General features: G+C 38.7%; 6 protein-coding genes across 6 annotated transcripts; 4 read left to right on the top strand and 2 right to left on the bottom strand.

Annotated features, from left to right (window-relative positions):
- The first annotated feature begins 239 nt into the window (after positions 1–239).
- On the top strand, positions 240–6938 carry LOC141903349 (DNA excision repair protein ERCC-6-like). Its single transcript, XM_074791453.1, has 22 exons — positions 240–262; positions 325–476; positions 563–662; positions 739–862; positions 974–1076; positions 1160–1756; positions 1842–2037; positions 2122–2259; positions 2396–2548; positions 2626–2761; positions 2845–3015; positions 3207–3383; positions 3460–3672; positions 3795–4010; positions 4147–4257; positions 4336–4550; positions 4723–4923; positions 5029–5291; positions 5368–5496; positions 5651–5852; positions 5966–6053; positions 6219–6938. Exons 1-22 carry the CDS (start codon positions 240–242, stop codon positions 6675–6677), a joined length of 4167 nt encoding a protein of 1388 aa, XP_074647554.1. The 3' UTR covers positions 6678–6938.
- Positions 6939–7318: 380 nt separating this feature from the next.
- Positions 7319–10047, bottom strand: LOC141903790 (proteasomal ubiquitin receptor ADRM1-like). Its single transcript, XM_074792104.1, has 8 exons — positions 9844–10047; positions 9551–9667; positions 9327–9468; positions 8839–8904; positions 8658–8766; positions 8379–8581; positions 7849–8033; positions 7319–7757 (listed from the first exon to the last, which is right to left on the bottom strand). The coding sequence occupies exons 1-8, from the start codon at positions 10045–10047 to the stop codon at positions 7572–7574; spliced, it is 1212 nt and encodes a 403-aa protein (XP_074648205.1). The 3' UTR covers positions 7319–7571.
- Positions 10048–10117: 70 nt separating this feature from the next.
- LOC141904090 (rRNA N(6)-adenosine-methyltransferase METTL5-like) lies at positions 10118–11288 on the top strand. The gene is made up of 5 exons (XM_074792546.1): positions 10118–10267; positions 10358–10472; positions 10550–10743; positions 10961–11043; positions 11133–11288. Exons 1-5 carry the CDS (start codon positions 10159–10161, stop codon positions 11280–11282), a joined length of 651 nt encoding a protein of 216 aa, XP_074648647.1. The 5' UTR covers positions 10118–10158; the 3' UTR covers positions 11283–11288.
- Positions 11289–11503: 215 nt separating this feature from the next.
- On the bottom strand, positions 11504–16286 carry LOC141903642 (coiled-coil alpha-helical rod protein 1-like). Its single transcript, XM_074791853.1, has 16 exons — positions 16207–16286; positions 15777–16065; positions 15549–15701; positions 15205–15324; positions 14887–15074; positions 14333–14576; positions 14116–14253; positions 13891–14001; positions 13618–13724; positions 13331–13540; positions 12984–13105; positions 12773–12843; positions 12565–12682; positions 12367–12468; positions 12119–12270; positions 11504–11870 (listed from the first exon to the last, which is right to left on the bottom strand). The coding sequence occupies exons 2-16, from the start codon at positions 16014–16016 to the stop codon at positions 11655–11657; spliced, it is 2292 nt and encodes a 763-aa protein (XP_074647954.1). The 5' UTR covers positions 16017–16065; positions 16207–16286; the 3' UTR covers positions 11504–11654.
- A 133-nt stretch (positions 16287–16419) lies between these two features.
- LOC141903945 (aryl hydrocarbon receptor nuclear translocator homolog) lies at positions 16420–19683 on the top strand. The gene has a single exon (XM_074792348.1). It carries the CDS (start codon positions 16607–16609, stop codon positions 18557–18559), a length of 1953 nt encoding a protein of 650 aa, XP_074648449.1. The 5' UTR covers positions 16420–16606; the 3' UTR covers positions 18560–19683.
- Positions 19684–20053: 370 nt separating this feature from the next.
- LOC141903348 (cytochrome c oxidase assembly protein COX18, mitochondrial-like) lies at positions 20054–22163 on the top strand. Its single transcript, XM_074791451.1, has 7 exons — positions 20054–20224; positions 20400–20841; positions 20920–21137; positions 21243–21390; positions 21506–21630; positions 21745–21852; positions 21942–22163. Exons 2-7 carry the CDS (start codon positions 20496–20498, stop codon positions 22161–22163), a joined length of 1167 nt encoding a protein of 388 aa, XP_074647552.1. The 5' UTR covers positions 20054–20224; positions 20400–20495.
- Positions 22164–22221: the final 58 nt, after the last annotated feature.

Genomic DNA, 22221 nt, shown 5'->3' with positions numbered 1-22221 from the left:
GAAGAATCAAGAAGCTAAACCGGTTTTAAGTCTGGATCCGAATATTTCCCGGGCTGATTTGGGTTTTACCGATGTTGGTTGCGCAGGGAAACTGGGTAACGATGATTCGCAACAATTGGCTCGTTCGTCCGGTATTTCATATTTAGGTAGTTTCAATCAGTCGGCCGATATGAAGAATATACTGAATAAACTCGCTGGTCAGGAAATGAAATTTCCGGGCATCACTCGCGAGGCCCTCGATGGATTGCCGCCATCGGCGACTGTGACGTGTTTGAAGTCGTCGGCCGGCGCTGTGAGTAGCCGTAGTTCGAGTAGTAATTCCAGTGATAGTTTAGAAAACCCTTCGGCAGCAAGTGGCGGTAAAAGTGTATTTCATGTCGATACAAGTCTCATACAAGCGACAAGTTTAACCGATCAGGATGTAACGTTACAGCAACTCGGTTTAAATGTATTTAATCAAGACCAGTTCGAACAAGGTAGGTCTTTATAATCCATTTAGAATTAAGAACAGTTATTTCTAGTTTAAAAAATATTTGGATTAATAAGATAATCGTTTTTTCAGGTGTAATGGCTCAAGTAGACCAGGCAATGGCATTGCAAGAAAAGGAACGCATTGAAAAAATGGCGAAAAAGGAACTGAAGTCAGTTCGAGATGATATCAGGTATGGAAATAATTGCAATACTTTAGGGATTCGATTTCTGTATTGACATTAACGCACGTGTGCTGTTATTTGTTAGGACCGTGTCTGGTGAACTAGCAAATATAGATAAAGTGCTAGCCACATTGAAACCAACGCCTGCCATGAATCCGAAAGATGTCAAACGAAAAAGAGAGGCAGTTCTTCGTCAAAAAGACAATAAGGTTATTATCGGATTTATCAGTGCTATGCGCTAGTTTATAGTTATGGTTGTGCTTACGCGCTTTCATCGTGGTACATGGTGGATAGTTATAGAATTCATTTTGATTTTGCAGCTAAAACAATTGAAGAAAATCAAAGCTAAGGAAAAGTCACTTCTGATGAAGCTCGATGAATCTTTTCGTCCACTTGAAGATGAAGATCAGTCTTTGATACAAGGTTCGTGTTCATCGATAAGCTATCCCGACGACTTTATTAAGAATGAATGGAAATTGAGAAATTTTTTTAATTCTTTATTTTAGATGGATCTCATAATTTGTTAGAGCAAGCTTTATCAGGTATTTCAGCTCAACCTCAGGAGTCCGAGCAGGAACGTCTACTAAGATTAGGAGAAATGACGCCATTCGGAACGCGAATGAACTTTGCAGTCGATACCCAGGTGGAGCCACCGATACCGGCCCCAAAACCACCCAAACCTGAGATGACTGATTTCGAAAAATATCTCCTGGGACAAGAGACTAAAACCTCGACTAAAAAGCAGTTGAAAACCCCTAGTAAAAAGAAACAAAATAGTGGACAAGAGAAAGTGACTAGAGACAGAAAATATTCTAGTGAACCTAAGTCAAAATCAGGTGCTCAATCATCACGAAAGAGTGAATCAAAGACGGACGAGTTCGTTCGGAAATATCCAGGTGGCAACTTCTTCGATAAAAAGAGCAAGAACCCGACTCAAACCGAGAAAGATTTCAGTAACTATAAATCGTTCAAAGCGAAATTTCCGAAATTGAAGCACGCGTTCTCAGGCGATGGACGAATTAGTGATCCAGATCCGTTATCTGATGAAGGTGATGTGAAAGATGGGGAATACATTCCCCATCCTTCGGAGTGGAGACAATCGGGTAATTTTGAGATATCGGCGTGTTTCATCAGTTTGCCGGTTGACAAAAAAAAACTGGGGATGAAAACGTGTTTTTGAAATTGCAGGAAGCGAAGATGAAATGATGAATAAAAGTCCGGCAAAGCGCAAACGGGTGGCTGGCGAATTCAAGTCTAAAAAACGTAAATTACCACCACTTGCGGCTGATATGAGTGATGAAGAACAAGATCCGCGAGCAGCCGGAACGTCGCTTTCACGTTCTAAAGATGATGGAAATCGGGAAGCTTATCTTAGACGTCTCCAGTACGTTATATTATATACTGATTGTTGTCTTCTTAATCTAATTATAGACTCGGACATGATATTTGTATTTTGTTCTCGCTTTAGGAAACATAAGAAGGACGAGTTAAAACATAAACATGAAAAGTTAGCAGCCGGTGAAGAGGATTTATCCGATGAAGAGGATGATGCAGAATTTGATGGAGGGTTTGTTGTTCCGTCAAAAATCTGGAAGAAATTGTACAGGTTAGTAATGTTTGTATATCTATAATCAATAGCATGATTGTCAAATCTTCTATTTAATTACATGGTTAAATCAATTTTTGAGAAATTATTTTCACGATTATGCTCGAAGAAATTGTTGTGATTTTTGTGTTATTAGATATCAGAAAACTTGTGTGAAATGGCTATGGGAATTACACGGTCAGCAGGCTGGAGGTATAATCGGGGATGAGATGGGTCTTGGTAAAACTATTCAGATGATTTCATTCCTGGCCGCGTTGAGACACAGCAATTTACGAAATAAACGTTTCAGGTAAATAAAGGTCCCGGGGAATGATTTGATAGTCAGACGCTTGGATTATTATTTTGATGAACTCCGTTTTTCCACAGATTCACCGGTCTCGGTCCAGTGATTATTGTGTGTCCGGCAACTGTAATGCATCAATGGGTTCGTGAATTTCACGCGTGGTGGCCTGAATTCCGTGTAGCGATATTACATTCAACTGGCTCATACACCGGATCTGAGGTACTGAAGTTATCGTCATATTAGCTTTCTTTCTAGAAATACTGGTAATTTATTCCAAAATCGTTAACTGTTTTCTTTTTTAGGATCATTTAATTTATAATATAGTCAATAGTTGTGGTGTTCTAATCACGTCATACACAGGGTTAGTCATACAACAAGAACTCTTACTCAAACACAAATGGCATTACATCATATTGGACGAGGGCCATAAAATCAGGAACCCTGATGCGCAAGCAACACTTGTTTGTAAACAGGTAGGAGACTATTTTTTGGCTGATGGGTATCATTGATTTGATATCTGTTGTCTTATTAGTGGATCAGAATCCTTCTACGTGTTGAGTATATTCCTTCAGAGTCAGTGAATATTTTAAGTGATTTTGTAGCTTTTCTCTTCTGTACATTCGATCTCTAATTACGAAATATCTCTCTTCCTTTTTGTTCGCAGTTTCGCACTCCTCATAGGATCATTCTGTCCGGCTCTCCGATACAGAACAATCTGAAGGAACTGTGGTCGTTGTTCGATTTCGTGTTTCCGGGGAAACTCGGCACATTACCCGATTTCATGCAGCATTTTTCGATACCGATCGTTCAGGGCGGATATTCGAATGCTTCCGACGTTCAGGTATCGTATAAGAAATTTGTGCGATGGGTTTTATCTTTTTCATAAGTTTCGCTAAAAAGATTTCCCGAATTTTCAGGTGCAAACGGCGTATAAATGCGCGTGCGTTCTACGAGACACGATCAACCCGTATTTACTGCGCAGAATGAAGGCAGACGTTCAGAACAATATACAGTTGCCGAAGAAAAGCGAACAAGTTTTATTTTGTCGTCTGACCGAAGACCAACGCGAAGTTTATAAGGAGTACCTCGACTCACGAGAATGCCAAAGTATCCTCTCGGGAACTTATATGGTAAGAGGATGTTCACTCGTAAATCTTGTCCCTCCATACGTTCTAAGCATGAGGGATATGTAATTGAAATTATTGAAAAGTACTAGTACATGTACATGTCAGTTTCATGTGTGTTTTTGTAGGTATTTCCTGGATTGATTACGTTACGTAAGATCTGTAATCATCCGGATTTATCGACCGGAGGACCGAAATATTTCAGCGCCGAGTTTAACGCTAATTCTCCGACGAGTAAGTTCGGCTACTGGAGACGATCGGGTAAAATGATCGTCATCGAAGCTTTGTTGAAAATCTGGAAAACGCAAGGTCACAGAGTGTTACTGTTCACTCAAAGCAGACAGGTAACAGAAATAGTCAATATATTCACCTGAAAAATCTAGAAAATATCAGGGATAACTAAGGGAATCTGACAAATTTTGACAAGAACCTGAAAGACTCGATGAATGTTCAGAATATTGGTGGTTAATTGCCTTTCAGATGTTGGATATCTTAGAAGATTTCACTCAGGAAAGAGCGTATAATTACATGCGAATGGATGGAGGCACAACTATAGGATCGCGACAATCTTTAATCAACAAATTCAACTCTGTAGGTTTTACTTCAAATTCATCGAATGGTCAGTTAATGGATTTGTTTGTATAATACTCATAATTCGGCTATTTTTAGGATGAATCAATATTCGTCTTTTTGCTGACGACGAAAGTGGGCGGTCTCGGAGTGAATTTGACGGGTGCTAATCGAATCATAATCTACGATCCAGATTGGAATCCGAGCACGGATCTGCAAGCTCGAGAACGGGCGTGGCGTATCGGACAAAAGAAAGAAGTCACAGTTTACCGTCTATTGACTACTGGGTCGATTGAAGAGAAGATTTATCATAGGTTTGTGTTTAAAAGAATGTCAGAAAACCTGACAGCGTGTTATGTACAAATGTATGAAAGACATTCATTGCTTTATAAAACAGTTTATTTGAGAAGTTTGTTTGGACTTCTCACTCGACCGCTTGATTTCCTGTTCCTTCGTTCTTGAAACGTGAACATTTTGTTTTTCCAGGCAAATTTTCAAACAGTTCTTGACGAATCGCATTCTGAAAGATCCGAAACAACGTAGATTCTTCAAAAGCAACGATCTGCACGAGTTATTCACGTTGAATTCGGAGAACAACAAACATGGAACCGAAACGAGCGCAATATTCGCTGGAACGGGGTCCGATGTGCGAGTAAAAATACCACAACCTGGTAAAAGTAAAAACAGGTACGGTATATTGGAGTTTTTGGGCAAAATATAGAATTTCAGGTGCAAGTTTTCATTATTTACGTCACCCTTTCCATTTTTCCATGGATATTTTGAAATTGTTAGGTTTGATCTCATTCGAGAACGTAAAGAACGCGAAAAGAAGGAGAAAGGTTCGGCTCAGCAGACGGAAGAAATAGACAGCGATGAGGAGGATGTGAGGGGAGCGTTCTCCGATTCAAAAATGGAGAAAATGCGAGAACTAGCGCGAAAACTCAGTCAAAAACTTGCCACAGGGGACATTTCTTCCACCACCGCGACTGGAGATAAAGAACCGAAACCAGAAAAACAGGAGAAAAAGAAAAAGAGAAAGAAGAAGCGCGATGCAGGTAGATCCAGAGTGAGGCTTCATGCTCCAATATTACATTAATTTGCATGTTTTATATTTTCATTTTAATTTTGCAGTGTTCGAAGGAGAAACTATTTCAAACTTGGTCAAACACGAGGATTACGCGAAACCATCTGCTGATAAGGATGAGAAATCTAGTAGTTTACAAGATGACTACGTGCTTCGGAGACTATTCAAAAAATCTGGTGAGCTGCTGCCAGTAAATATGGAATAAATTCATCCTTCAGTCTGCCAGAATATATACAAATTAAAAAATCTAATCCATTGTAATAAATTGATTATTTTATTACGATCTGTCACGAGTTTGATAATGTGTTTATTAATCTGTGTATTCTATAGGTGTTCACAGTGCTCTTAAACACGATGCGATCATGGAATCGTCGAATGCCGATTATGCACTGGTCGAGGCTGAAGCCGAACGCGTTGCTAAAGAAGCGGCACGCGCTCTGAAATCATCGCGTTCTCGGTGTATGAACGCATCGTCTGGTGTTCCAACGTGGACCGGTAACTCCGGTATCAGCGGTGCTCCAGGAATGAAAAAGTAAGTTAGACGCTCCGTCGTTTACTGTGCTGCAGGAATATACTCTCTTGATTCGCTTCGAACTCTCTGAAAATTGAACTCCTCATTAGCGCTTCACAACTCTTTATTTACAGACCAAAATTCGGTGGAAAGAAGAATTCTCAAATCACTGGGTTGATTCCGACTTCACAAGCTACGAGCACTTTACCAAAACCACCAAAAGTAAGTGTTATCTAGGTCAAATATTACACAAATGAATTTAGGAAATTCCCTTTGTAAAAACTGCCATTATTGGAGTAACACAGATCAAGGCTCACTCATCTCAAGTAGCCCTACTTTCAATGAATGGAAAATCTTAAGACCACAATGTTTAATCATCCATTTTAGGAAAAGATGCCATCTTTCTTGAAGAAACCAAAACTATTTGATGGAGAGAAGTCCGGACTGTCAACGACTGCGAGCACTTTATTGAGTCCTTCGAAATCAACTGCAGCCGCGACGAAGGAAACCGTGGAGTCGTCAAATCTGTTAGCTTCGATGAGAGCTAGAAATCATCGTGTTACTCAATCGGATTCCGAGGAAGAACAATCAGGAGAGCGCGCAGCAACTACGAGAGAAAACGTAGATTCAGTCGATCAAGAGCTTATCGAAGAATTACGTTGTTTCGTCGCGTTTCAGGGAAGTACAATGGATGGACAGGCAACTACTCAGGATATTATACAACATTTCGGCGATCGTTTGCCGACTCAGGATTCGGTGAAATTTAAAGCGATGCTCAATCAAATCTGTACGTTCCAACGTATGGGTGGAATTGGCTTGTGGACTTTAAAAACTGCGTTTAGGTGATCAGTTCGTCGGCTACTGCCACAACCAAACGAATCTCAGGGTATTTTACATGGGCTGAAAAACAGGCTGTTATTGTTCGTTTTGGGACGAAAAATTCTCATCAATAGAATCAACTATAAAATCTCATACCAGTAACTAACCTCGGATGCAAAAATAGTGTGTTATTTCAGTCCATCATTTTCTAGTCAATTTTGATTATATGTATATTGAAATTCATTGAACTATGACTCGGACTACGTCTTATTAATGATTAAAGTTATTAAATGATATTTGTTTAGTACTTAATGCCTGTGGCTACAATAGAATGCATGTAATTGTGTGTAACATTGGCTCATATCAGATTTTTCTCATTCAATTGTAACATTTTACAATAAACGTGATTTTTTTATCGAATTTCGTCTTTAACTCATTGATCTCGTTGCTGATCCGGTTAAGATGTAATACAGCCTTGCTACTTTACTGCGGCATGCGAGGAATACAGTCAAATGACGATGGCAAATCATCCACTTCCAATAGGGATACTCCTTGCGTTTCTCAGAGCGTACAACATTGCAGGGTGCTGCTGTACAAGAAATGAAAATAACCAAGACGAGCAAACAAATATAATTGAACATTGAATATTTATTATTCATTAACTTCCACTGCAGTTAACATATATTAGTTGACACCATTATTACAGATGAATGCAGACCTATCAATTACACATCAGGGACAATCTTTCAGGACAGTAGGCAGCTCTGCATATGGGAAATCTTAAGAAAGCTGATAGACAAAATCATCATTGAATTACATATGAAAGCTATTTGAGATATTGTATCTGGTCTCAACATACGATAACAGGTATTAATGATCTAAACTACAGAGCCCTGTTTTAAATAGAGCTTTACAATAGATTTAATTATCATCCATTTTCTCTTCACTGTTTTTGTTTTGTTTAGCCTCGTATTCTTGAACGGCTTTGACGAATCCTTCCACGTCTCCCGCCGTAGCACAAGCTGCTGCCTCATCACCTAATCCAAAATTACTGATCAATGGACCCAGTTGACCGGATGCCAATGCAGAGCTGAACGTCGTCACAGCCTATTGTGTAATAATAGATAAGTAATTGTTAAACAGACTCCATCCAGGGATACCTTCATATCGAGACAGTTGGGGACTCGATTGAACTTACTTGTTGGAACTGTGGTGACAGGACAGTAGCCCGCAGTTCCTCTGCGGTTTTCGGCAATGTTTCGCCTTCGGGTAAGAAGGGGATCAGACGTTCTTGAACCTCGGGATTCGCCAGCAATGGAATCAACGTTTCATGACCGAGAGCTTTCGACAAATCGATCGGTTCAGAAGAAGGCGTTGACGGCACTGAAAATAGCAATAAATATCAGTACAATGAAACCCACTTAATTCAAATACAGTTCAGTCTTGATTTCTCTCCAACTGCTTATTTCTCAAAATTGAAGGAGTTTTAAAGGAGTTTTGGGCATTTTATTCAAATCAAAGGAGTTTCAAACACCTTTAAATGCATTTTCCGTTTTGACGGTGCTTTTTAAGGAACCAATGAGTCATAGGGACCCGTTAAATACAGGAAAGCTGTGAATTCAGAATGTTGTGACTGTATTAGCCTCGAAAATATAATGTTTCGTTTAGTTTAGATGGCCAGGGCCTTTTGATAGGTTGTTATGGCTCACAACCAGTCATAATAATTACCAGTCATGTTAGAGAGAATATTCTGCAAGTCGCTGAGTTGAATCTGTTGTCGACTCGGAGTGGCCGAGTTCGAACTGCTCGACGTTGCACCAGTCCCGGATGCAGCGGTCGGAGTCGCGGCAGTCGTCGCCGGACGCGATAAGTCAGACACATTCAGCGTGTTCGTACGAGCACCTCCAGGAGACGACTGAGCTCGCGATGGACTAGAATTATACAAATACAATCAATCAAACAAACACGTTTCATAAGAATCGTTTATCGGAGAATTCAACAACTTACGTAGTATTCGAATCGGTAGATTGAGCGCTACTAGGACGTCCGCTAATCAGCGACGATAAACCTCCTAACCCACCAGCACCACCTCCAGCGCCTCCCATTCCCATTCCACCTATAATACAACACACATTTTTATTTGATCTCGAAGAAAGGTCAGTTAAATTAACGAGTTTGAATTTCTTACTGAGAAGTTGCATCAGTTGTTGTTGATTCATGTTACTCAGTAAATTATTGATGTCTCCATCACCAGCTGTAAATAGATTCAAACACATGATTAACATCGATTACACAATAGAAGAACTTGTTAATGAATAAAAACCACAGTTAGATCTGTAGAAACATTTTATTTCCACACAGTTTCGAGGTTTAAACTAAACCTCATCTTCAGAGGAACAAAAAATACAATAATGTGTACATTGGGTTTTTATTCGTTAACTCTGAGATTTATATCAGTTCACTACAGTCGCAAGAACTCGTTCTTTAGTGCATACTGTTATTGATCAGAACCACTTGCAGAAGTTGCGACTTGTGCTACTGAGCAATTCACATCAATGTTGCTCAAAAGCCACATTCAGCGATGCACATGTATCTATTTCAACAGAACGGCGAGACCAAAAACGTAAATGTGGAAGAGTAAATGAAAAGCTTCAAGTCCTACAATCATCTTCTTACCTAGTCCGGCTAATTCCGGAGGTAAACTGCCGCCGAGACCACCCGCTCCAGAACTGCCACGGTTGGAGCCCGGAGCTGGAGGATTGTTCAGAAAGTCGTTAACTTGACGTCTGTATTCGTCGTCCTTGTCTGTTTTCGGTTCCTGAAACATTAAAAAAACCAACATTATATGGAAATTCAATCACAAGAATTTCTTCTTATTAGCGAGATTTCAACAGCCATACCTGCATCCAGAAAAAGAATTTTCTGCTCGATGACTTAAATTTCAGAATATATACGCGTCCGGTAGTGCATTGAGTCACGTGTTTGTATTCGATATCATCGGGAAAAATTATCAAATCCTAAAAAAGAAAAAAATACAAAATATGGACAAATTATTTTTCAAGTTTAGCAGGTCAACTGTGTGTAGGGCGCAAGTGTAATTAAAGAATAGTGTTATGGTTAGGTTGGATTGTAAGATTGATATTTAGATAGCAGTGACACAGCAAATTTGATTGAAATTGAATTGAAAACTTACGTCTTCGACTACTCCGCTGGTTCGATCTTTCCAACAGAAATGCATCAACGAATCATCCGACTGATAAACATAAACCATACCCTTCCTCTTATCTGGATGAACCATCTTACCCCTCATAAACATCTTACCAGCCCTGAATTCAACCAGATTTTGACTTTGGGAACGAGCCCCAGTCGCACCACCGAATAATGCTCCAGTCGCCATTTTTAATAATGGGCGGCTCCGAGAATATCCGAAATACATCGACACAATTCAATTCAATTTAAACTATATTATTTACACTAATATTTCGGATACGGACCTCTTATTTCAGAAATGGCCCGTATTCGCTTAAAACAACTCGAATCGTATTTGCAAGATGTCGACATCTTCGATGAGCCAAAAATACTTCTCGAACAATATCCAACAACTCCACATATCGCGGGTAAGAGATCATAAAATCTCCAAAAATAAAAAACTAACTCATCGCCAACTTCGACAGAATCTCCTAATATGTTTTAAACTATTTTTTAAGCTTGTATGTTGCACACAATTGAAGCTCAATATGGAGACATTGAAGGTAAAATGGTTGCAGATCTTGGCTGTGGATGTGGCGTCCTGAGTTGTGGTGCTGCTATGCTCGGTTGTGGGTAAGAGTGTGCGGCCGATTTTCCTGATACGTCTCTGATGATGTGGGTCATGCAATTGTTTGTATTGATTGTTGTAGGTTTTGTATTGGATTCGACATTGATACCGACGCGTTAGAAATCTGTAGCGGGAATCTCGACGCAATGGAAATAACAAACGTTGATCTCATCCAAACCGATTTAACGAAGTTAACGTGTGACCCTCACTCCGTTTGGCGAGATCGTTTTCATACTGTTATCATGAATCCACCATTCGGAACTAAACACAATAAAGGTTAGTCAGTAACCTGTCTGTGGTTTAGTTTCACGATAGGATATTTTCACAAACCACATCATCCCTAACGTTGGTATAAGCCCATCCGATTATAAAAGCTTACCACCAACGATTAGGTAACTAACTAAACAAAGGTTTGCTTGGCTCATCAAAATCACTGCACTCGGATCCATAACAGTTTCAGAAATTCTTCTTAATATATTATCATCTATTTTAGGAATAGATATGGAGTTTTTGAAACTTGGTTTGAACATGGCCACTACAGCAGTTTACTCATTACACAAAACTTCCACTAGACAGGTACATTGCAAGTATACAAGATGAATCTCCCTTATCCTCTCTTTCTCGGGGCTTTTCCATATCATTTCCCTATTCTCTATTAATTTCAGCATTTACAGAAGAAAGCGAAAGAATGGGGCGTTGAAATTGAAATAATAGCCGAATTACGTTACGATTTACCAGCTTCTTACAGATTTCACAAACAGAAAAGTGTCGATATCGAAGTTGATTTTATTAGACTGTCGCGTAAGACGAAATAAAGTATAATGAAGTTTCAAAATCTCATGATTATTTCATTGATTTTCGAGGATTTGCTGAAAATGTTGTTTCGGGCGACGGGGGACATCCATCAGATATCATTAAGGTTCATGCCTCTAGAAGGCTGGAAGATTATCCAAGCTGTACAAAAATAGCAAATTCCAATCCATTTTTGAGCTGCCAAGAGCCTAGAAAGTGAAAAGGAGACACTTTTTCATTCATAGTTTCTTTATTAAACGGTGAATTAGGGACCAGCCCTATCTCAAATCAATACAATATAATGCACATAACAATATTTCAATTTTTCTCTTCAAACTCCAGGTGCCAGCCTAGTAGATAAATATTAAATGCAGGAATTTGAAGTAAGTGGATATTTAAGGATCATCTTCAGTCAGAGTTTTAAGATCTTCCAGCAGATCATGCACAGAAGGCTTTCCTTCGTCCTCATCTTTACTGGTATTCAAATCAATCCGCTGCTCTTCTTGCGGTTGATCATCTTTCGTTGTCTCCGCAACAGTTGTAGCCGATGTTGTACCAACTGCAGGAGCTCGTCTGGCTTTACTCAAAAGCCCTTCTTGTCTTAAAGTAGCCTGTGCATTGAAAGGAATTAACAATTTCAAAATAAATTCTGGAATCATTGTGCTTTTGATTGACAGTCAAACCCTCATACATCACCTCTTGATAAAACAAATTTTTTCGGAGAATAGAATATCAGTATTTTATCTTACAACTAGTCAAAACCAACCACTTTAACCACCATACTCTTTATACCACCAAAATCACGATGTAGGCAGTATATATACGGGTTTGACTATTTACGTAAGAGAATAAAACAAACCATCAACAGGTTGCGCTCTTTTTCTAAAGATTTCAGTTGTGTATTAGTTTTGTTTAGTTCTCGTTGATGTCTCAGTTCAACTGCGCGTTCGTGTTCCGTGGCTCGTTCTTTTTCTCTGGTTAACTGTCTCTCCATCTGACGCATCGACACAACTACGATTAAACAAATGGACGTTAGCACTATTTTGTAAACAGTCGTAAAATCTAATATTTGAATTCACTAGACCACGTGTTACTAAGTAAACACACCAGCTTTAGCATGTTCTCTACGTAATTCATTCAAATTTTTCTCCATTTCGCTGAGTTTTTCTGTCATTTCGGTCTCCTTATTCTTTTCCACATCTTCGATCACTAGAAAATGAGATTAAGAGAGAAATGTCAGTTTCGCAATGCTTCAAACGCTGCCAGTAACTCTCACTGATTCAAATTTCACACTTAATAGCCGACCTTTATCAAAATTTTGTTGTTGTAGTTGAGATTCTTTGCGCAATGTTTCGACGAGTTGTTGAGTCGCTGCGATTTCGCCGACTTTCTCAACCACTAATGAATTCAGACGCTCACACTCCTACAACAAAAAAACATATAACAATTGATTTAATTTGATTTAATTTCGATTCATCGCAAATGCAGCAATTGATTATTTTGTGAAATCTACCTGAATTTTTGCATCAAGTTGGATTTGTAAACGGCTGGTATCGGATTCCAGTTCAGTCAATTTATTCGCATCTGAAAATAGAAATTCATAAGAACATGAGAAAAGAACTTCATTTCAACATTGGATACCATTCTCTTCAAATAATAACACAGTGATAAATCTTAAGTTACACGAAATTTTTCAAATGCAAATGATCAAGTAGTTCGCGTACATGTATCATGAGCTTCTTGTATCTTTGATTGAAGTAATCTAGAGTCACTGGTGATCTGATCAGTCAGTCTATCGCGTTCTTCAGTCACTCGTTCAAGTTCGGTAGCTGTATCTACGCAGAACCTACAGCAACAGACAAAATTTCGGTCGTTTCAATTAAAACCAGTTAGGGATCATCAATTTATTATGTACGCATTAGGGGGGGGGTCAGCGCAGTTGCGTACTGTAATGCTTAATGTATATGAAATTCAAACCCGAATTTGAAAAATTCAAACTTTATGTGTATGTAATAAATGAATGATCCCTTAAAAAAATAGAAGTCTACAGAGGAACTGGTTAATATCTTACTGGCTTGATGAATTCCGTGAATGTTCTGCATCCTTGTGCGACTGTGTTTCATCTTTAGCTTTCAATCGTTCTAATGCATCTCTTCGCAACATTTGGCCTCGTAACATAGCAACGCGTTTCACCGCAAATCTCAAACGTTTATCGTACGAAATCAATTTCTCTTCGGATTCGCACAATTTTTCGTTTACCGAGTGGAAGTCTTCTACGATGCTACGGATAAAAAGATTTGCAAAACTTGATAGAAATCTTTATCATCGCATTACCAGAAATTTACTACATTCTCTTACTGCTCGATAAACTGATGTAATTGTTTGATGTTTGTTTTGTCTTCTTTTATTTGATCGTCCAAAGTTAAAGCGATCTGCTGAGCCCTGGTTAACTCAATCTCAATACACTGTGAAAATAGAAAATATGCAGACAAATGGTTAAACCACTAAATCTCACTTATTCAGAGTCACGGGTAAAATTTCAGTCATAGCACTAGTTCGCGCTAGTTTCCAGCTTTAAACCAATCTTCATCGCAGACATATCATGATACCCTATATACCTGTCAAACTAACCTTGACATTATTTTTTTCGATGTCAACTTCTGCTTGTTTATCCTGAAGGCAATGTTGCAAACGATTGTTCTCATTTTTAGCCGCTGATAAACTCGACTCCAACACGCTCAACTACAATAAGAACAACAAACCATTTGTTTATAAATAAATCTATGTTTAAAAATAATAATCTTCATTCTGATGATGATGATTTTTTATATTTGGCTATACGGTTATTAGATTTACCTTCCGGTTGATATTGTTGGAGTCATGTTTTGAACTGATGTCGAATGACTTCAGTTGAACCATCAATTCAAACACTTTCTCACGCCACCTGGTGAGTAAACACATACCACCGCTTTTATCTGCATGATCCAACTGTGACTATAAGGAGATAACATGAAAAATCTAAAATATCACAAGATATCTCATCCCCGTCAACACGAGAAATCTTCCAACAAACCTTTGATAGTTCGTTTTCTTGAATGGTAAGAATATTAGTGAGAGCCGAAAGACGGATTTTCAATAATTCGTTAGCTTTCTCCAAACATTGTTTCGTCGACTCGAGCTCCTTGATCGTACTTTCCAGTTTTTGTTTGTCCTTCGTCCACGAATCACAAACTGAGTTTTGATCGATGTAATTTCCGAGATATGTTTTCAACTGGTCGAGCTGACACTGTAAATCTTTCGACTCTATATTCTTTGACCTTTGAGTATAGAAACAGCTAATATTACCGACCAGTAGGAGGGTTGGGATAAGACAAGCAACTAGGGTGTCCGCTTTTAGATGATTTTTTTAACTGACTTCTCCCTAAAATGTACTTTGTTTTCCCTGATTTAATCTGCTAAGAATCCAATCAGTTAATTGTCAAATACTTAAGACATAGACAGAAACTGTTTGATGATATACGCGGTATAACTATCTCCACAAATTTCCCTGACTTCTCTCACTTTTCCCTAATTTCCAGGTAAATGCCATCCTGCCAACCTCAAGCTACTCATAGGGGTGAAACTTACTCAATATCAGCCATCAGTTTCTGAACAGTTCTCGATGTTTCCTCTTCTAAACGTTTCATCTCGAATTGTTGTTTTGTTTCGGCGTTTTTGAACATTTTCTCCTTGTTTTCTAGTTCGAGTTCTAATCGCGAGATCGTCGAAGCGAGTCCAGTTTTCTCCGACGCGACCGCATTTTGTACAGATTCAATCTTTAAATGACGAGTGTGTAAAAAATAATATGAGTGCATGGAATGAAAAATGTCAGTGAAATGTGGCTATAAATGCCGTCAGATAATTCTCACCAAAGATTGTTTGAATTCTAATTTTTCTGGTATTTACCTCAAGCGACCATTTTTGTTTACTCAATTCAGCTTCGTGTTCGAGAATTTGAACTTTTCTCTGCATTTCAACAACTTCTGATTCCATCTGCTCAGTGTTTCTATGATATTCACGATTTACCTGAAAAAGGGCAGTGGTGATATTGGTATGCATGTATAGGGGGCGAACTCTTTTATCAAATTAAAGGAATTTCAAACACCTTTAAAAGCATTTTCCATTAATTAGGAGTTTTTAAGGAATCAAGCAGTCATAGGGACCATGTACTCATTTCATATTTTTTCACGGTAAAAAAAATCATGTTAGTTTAAGCAGTGTAAAACTAGCGAGGCGCGTAGTGCGATCACCTGATCGAGGTTTAACCGTAGTTCCGCGATTTCTGTCGCCTGACGACTGATGATCTCGTTGAGGTGGTGGTATTCCCACGGTGATCTAACATCGACTGCCGCAGGAGGATTCGCAGCGTTTTCGTGGTGAACGTTTATTCGAGCTTTGAATTCCTAATAAACGGAAACGAGGACAAAATGAGAATAATATTTACAAATTAAAATCCGACAAGGCCGATCATCACTAACCTCATTAGCGGCTGGCATTGATAACTTCAGAGTTTGATCTTTTAGTTTTTGATTTTCGAGTTTAAGGGCGACCAACTCATCGGTCATCGATTGAATTGTCTTCCACGATTCACCCCCGTGTTTCGCGGCGTTGTTGTTATTCGATTTTCTTCCAGTAGGTGGCGTCGCTTTCGTCAATTCCTCGAAAACTGATGGCGGAATCAACATCGGTTTCTCATCGAGTTCATCGTTAGACGACATGGTGAGCTTTTCTCGATGAAATATTTCAATCTGCTGAAAGAAATATTCGCTGAAAGTGAAAGTAAAAAAAATTGTTCCAGCAAATAAATGGAAGAATGAATTAAGAAATGGGACGGACTTGCACTGTTTGTTGCAGTTTGTCCTTTTAATTAATTGGGTACAAAGAAAAAGAAGCATCGGTTTTACTCACATTTTTGTTGCCTTCTAAGACATAAAACTCAAAATTCGAGCCAACTTTTTGGTGAATGTCACCAGAATATTTGGGTCAATTCGACTAGACTGGTTGCCTGTCAAAATCTGCGCCACCTACATTTACGCATCGGCAACCAGTCTCGTTTTTCCTGGCAAGCGAGGATGCCACTGACTGCGCATGCGTAATATACCAATGAGACTTCCGAGTGAACATCCAGCATCCATTGGTTTTGCACTGAGAAATTGACAGTTCGAAAATAGATCGAATCGTCGCTATTCCGACATATTCGGACTAGTCCTACAATACAGGACTACGGCCAGGATATTGTTGAGTTTGTGATAATAATTAAGTACACATTAGCTGATTCTTAAAGCTATTGATTTGCTCATCTCGCGCGATGGCTTCCTCGGTTAATTCAAGTGGCTCAGCAGGCCGCGGAAACAATAATGATGGAAATAAGAACCTGAAACGTAAGAGATCTTGTCCTGGTCGTGATTCCGATGACGAGGACACACAAGACATTTATCCCGGAGACCCTGAAACCGATAAGGAAAGATTTGCACGAGAAAGTCATTGCGAGATAGAGCGAAGACGTCGAAATAAAATGACAGTTTACATAAATGAATTATGTGACATGGTTCCTACATGCAGTACACTGGCAAGGAAACCGGATAAACTTACAATTTTGCGTATGGCTGTTTCTCATATGAAAAGCTTAAGAGGCACTGGTAATACCGGGACTGACGGATCTTATAAACCGTCTTTCTTGACCGATCAAGAATTAAAGCACTTGATACTCGAGTCGGCTGATGGATTTCTGTTCGTCGTTCAATGCGATTCCGGTCGCATAATTTACGTGTCCGACTCGGTAACCCCGGTTCTTTACCAGACGCAGAACGATTGGTTCAGTCAGCCGTTATTCGACTTGGTTCATCCGGACGACGTTGAAAAGATAAGAGAACAGCTGTCTACTACCGAATCTCAAAACACCGGTCGTATTCTCGATCTCAAAACGGGCACGGTGAAAAAAGAAGGTCATCAATCTTCGATGAGATTATGCATGGGAAGTCGTAGAGGATTCATTTGCCGCATGAAGTTAGGTAATACACCTATTGACCCGATGACTGCGAATCATTCTGTAAGAATTCGTAGTCGTAATACTCTGGGTTCTTCGAATGATGGGCAGCAGTATGCCGTCGTTCATGTTACTGGATATATTAAAAACTGGCCTCCGACCGTAAGCCTGGAACAAAGGGACAATGATGATCATTCAACTCACTGTTGCCTCGTTGGCATCGGAAGATTACAAGTCACCAGCACCCCTAACGTATCAGATTTATCCGGAGCTACGAGCCAATCGGAATTCATCACACGACATAGCATCGACAGCAAATTTTCATTCGTCGATCAGAGGGTCACTCAACTTCTCGGATATCAGCCCCAGGAGCTTCTCGGAAAATCGGCGTTTGATTTCTACCACCCTGATGATCAAACGCATATGAAAGACAGTTTCGATCAGGTCTTAAAGTTGAAGGGACAAGTGATGTCAGTTCAGTATCGCTTTAGAGCTAAGAACCGCGAATGGATATGGCTGAGAACTAACAGTTTTGCTTTCCTGAATCCGTACACTGAAGACATCGAATATACTGTTTGTACAAACTTCTCCGCGAAGTCGGGTCAACAACCTGTTGAAGGAAATAACAGCCATGAGTATTCCGGAAGAGTTCATAGTCTGAGTGGTGCTGGCGGATCTGAAGCCTGTTTTAATAGGGCATCCTACATGCGAAATGTTCAAGGCCAACAGGATATTTATCCAACATTTAGCCAGTCTCCTGCTAAATATACTACAGTTTCGACAAATGCAGTTTCAGCGCCTGCTTCAGCTTCAACCAATGCTATCGGATCTATTATCTCTAGAAGTCACAGCCCATCGGCAACGTGGTCACCGCCGAGACCGTATCAACAACAAACTGCTTCGGAATATGAAAGTTCAACCACGACGAACTACAATCAAATAAGTCCATCACGATCACCAGCAGCTGGTCCGACTTACACACAGCTCGGGGCGCAGCAACGAGCAGCATCCGCAGTTTATACTCAACAAACCAGTAATCCATCGATTTGGCCTCAGTGGCAAGGAAGGAGCGAATCATCAAATCCTTCCACATCGCGGAATCAGTCGCCCAACAATCAAACTGGTAATAGCTCAGCGTCCTCGGCACAACAACAGCAACAGGCACATCCACAACAGCAAGAAGAGTTCAGTGATGTACTACGTATGTTAGACCAATCGGGGCAATCAGAATTTGTCAGTGATCTTTCGGGGATGTTTAACCCATTTTCAGAGTAGATGACTAACTAAATTTTCATATCTATTCTGTGTCATAAACGGTTGGCGATGTTTTGTGTATAAAATGTGTTGTATTCATAATATAGATCTATGATACATGTTATATGATAGTATATCCTCTATACATTTTGTAGATACGAAATATCAGATCCAAAAAGTTTTCATTCCATAGAAATAACCTGACATGATTAATGTCACATTTACCGGTATTGACATTTTCATTGCTTGTCCTGACTTGGTCCATGAAACAAAGTTTACCGCGTACTTTAAGGTTGTTGTAATGTTCTAAACGTTACCATACGCTGTATGCGTACCGCAAAAATCTGATGTAGCTTTAGTACATGAGTGAAAGTATAAGGCTAAAAAGTAACCCTATCCATCAAACTGTAAAACTGAATTATTTCATTGAGCCATAAAAAAAATTTAAAGAATAAACGGTTGGCGATGTTTAATGCGTAAGTGTTGTATTTATATAATATAGATCTCTATGTATGTATTTGTATTTTGTATATAAATCATGTGATCGAATTTTCGATTCAGATTTCCTTCTCTGATTGAAAGCAGTAATACATGTAATTGTCTTAATTGGTTGATTTAATAATACATGAATGATTTAATTATTTTCAACCATATGACATCCAAGCAATTTAATTCATGTATGATTTCATGCCATTTTCAAATTATGATTAATGATCTATCAATCACCATTGTTGAGTGTTCTATCCAAAATAACCAAGTTGATAGGTGACCACTTTTAACGCTTCTTGGTCAAATGTCTCATATTTATCTATGCTTAAATTAATAGAAAATCTATTTCGTAGGCCATATACAGCTCATGAAAGAAGGGATTTTTTCCATGGAAAACTTATTTTGTTTGATCATACATACTTATATTCTCCTGCTTATGTTTGTATGTGATTTTGTAATTTGTTCACTTATGTATTGTTGTAAGTCTGATGTTGTAATGTTTTAACAGGGATCAATACTTTGATACCTACGTAAAATTGTCTTCTGCTTTAGACTTTTTGAATGTATACGTGTAGGGTTCAAACGACCATCTGATCTTAGACTCAACGATTTTCGTTATGTTGTTTTAATGGAAAACATGTGAATAAAATGAGAAAAACGATATACATTGTGATTATCAAAATATTTCATTTGTTGTTTATTACAATGGATTTTCAAGCACTCTCTGGGGATTCATTCGGAGATTTATGATGTAGGACAGGTAATACCTTCTGATACAAACAAGTGTTAGCGGAACGACGAACAATATGCACAGTAGACCTTACCCTAACCTTGATTACTCCAAGCCTTAACCCTCGAAGACTAATTCCACAATTCGTTGTACCTCTAGATTTAGTAACTACTATTCAATGTGCCGCCATTTTGTATCGACCGCGATCGACAGTCAACCAGTCTATTTCCGGAGAGCACCCACTGTGCATATATCAATTCAATTCAATATACGATAATACTTCCGGGTGCAGTGCAGTGCAGTTAACATAACTAGTGTCTTACCCTGACGCTTGATGCCTTTTTTCAACTGTTTTAGAGGGTCTTTCCTGAAGTAACAAATATTCTACTCATAGTATATGTTGATTGTGGTGTGAAATTAGAATTATTGTCCTAATTCACTGTCTTAACTGGGCTCGTATCGCAGTTGTAGGTACTACTTACTGTCAAAAATATTAATCTATTAATCCAATGTCTGTGGAATATATAAAATAACGTTATTTTATACACATTATGGACATTGGATTAAGAGATTATCATTTTTAAATTAATCTACAATTCTGATACGAGCCCCTGTGTGAACTATTCTGGCTCTTCGAGTTAGACTCTTGATCTGATGAGACGGAAGGAAAGGATGCATTGAGTCTCCTAACTGGTGTATTAAGTCCAGTCCCTGACCAAGGTTCCTATCTCGCTTATCATGGCATCTCGTCTGATTTCGAGGCAACTTAATCCCTCGACAATAATGATGGTTAATAGAAGACTAAACGCGTCGGTACCAATATTACTGGCAAACTTATCGACAAACAATTCTGGAAGCTATCGTTGCACGAAGTGTCTTAAGATGCTATCGGTAAAAGATGGTTCTATCTCAAATATGAAACCCGTGACTCGACAAACTGCGTTATTAGCTACGAATCATAACGTATTTAATTTCGAACAGAGGCGGAATTTTTCAGCTGATTTCTATAATAATTATTTATCAGCCGAGTCACCACCTATTGGACTGGCGCAGAACATCTTAGAATACGTTCATTGCACGACAGGTCAGTATTGAAAGATATCCTATTTTCAAGTAAATATTTATCGTTTTTGAAAATGCTGCATGTTTTGTTTGTTTTTAGGGTTACCATGGTGGGCGAGTATCATGTTAACAACATTTGGATTGAGGACGATCGTCACGCTACCGCTAGCCGTTTATTCGCAAAAAATCATCGCCAAAGTTGAGCTTTTGCAGCCAGAAATCATGGCTCTTTCAAAACGACTTAAACTAGAGGTTGCACAGGCGACTCAACAATTCAAATGGGATAAAAAATTGGCCAGAAGGAAATATAACTCAACTGTACGTACCTCCGAGTTCTCTTATGGTCAGTGAGATAATAAGTTGTTTGTCATTATCATAAACCACAGCCTAAAAGTGGAATTTCATCACTGATCACATTTTCAGATGAAGAAATTAATCAAAGATTTGTATATACGCGAGAACAGTCATCCATTCAAAGCTTCACTGGTCGTATGGATTCAGTTACCTATGTGGATATGTCTATCATTCGCCTTACGCAATATGAGTGGCTATGTTCCTATAAAAGGTGTTGGTAAGTAAACAGAGTCAAAACTCATATAGATTTTGAATCTGAAATTTGGAACTTTGTAACCAACTGAACATTTTATGATTGTAGCTCATCTTTTGGTCAAAACCTTTCTTTTCAGAAGCAACTGTTTTGGCTCCCGGTTTTGTTAATGAGGGTGCTTTATGGTTCAGTAATTTATGCCTGGCTGACACAACATTCATTTTACCCGTTACACTGGGCCTTTTGAATCTTATCATAATTGAGGTACACCATAATTCTAATAGATCATTTCACCACAATAAATTGAGCTTTGTCTTCATGAAGATCACTTTTTTTAGTGATATTATTTTTGCTGATTATCAAAATGTTTCTTTTCAGATGAATGCTTTACAAAATAAGAAACCTACAAAATTTCATACGCGAATAACGTATTTACTACGAGGCGTTAGTTTAGTTATGATTCCTATTGCTGCCTGTGTTCCCAGTGTAAGTTTCAGAGATCTTAAGTCAAAACCATGTTAATCTGAACTTTCTATGCTGCAATTACGTAGATTGCATAAAACTATGTATTTCAGAGTATGAGTTGGTATTGGACGTGTTCAAGTTTCTACGGTTTGCTCCAAAATGTACTGATGAAATATCCTAGTATTAAGCGTATGATGTTAATCCCTGCGACTCCCAGTGAGAGCAAGACACCATTTCAGGATATGTACGCCGAATTTATAATAAAATATGATAAATCCTTAAAAAAATTAGGATTTAAAAATGTACAGAAGCCACTTAATAATAATAAATAGTTGTTTTTTCTGATTTATGTGGTTTTGACGTCAGTATATGTTTCAGTTCAGAAAGGTA

The sequence above is a fragment of the Tubulanus polymorphus genome, chromosome 4 (assembly GCF_964204645.1).
Source record: "Tubulanus polymorphus chromosome 4, tnTubPoly1.2, whole genome shotgun sequence".
NCBI lineage: Eukaryota > Metazoa > Nemertea > Palaeonemertea > Tubulaniformes > Tubulanidae > Tubulanus > Tubulanus polymorphus.
Note: the sequence above shows the minus strand (reverse complement) of the source record. Positions and strands in the feature narration are given on the sequence as shown.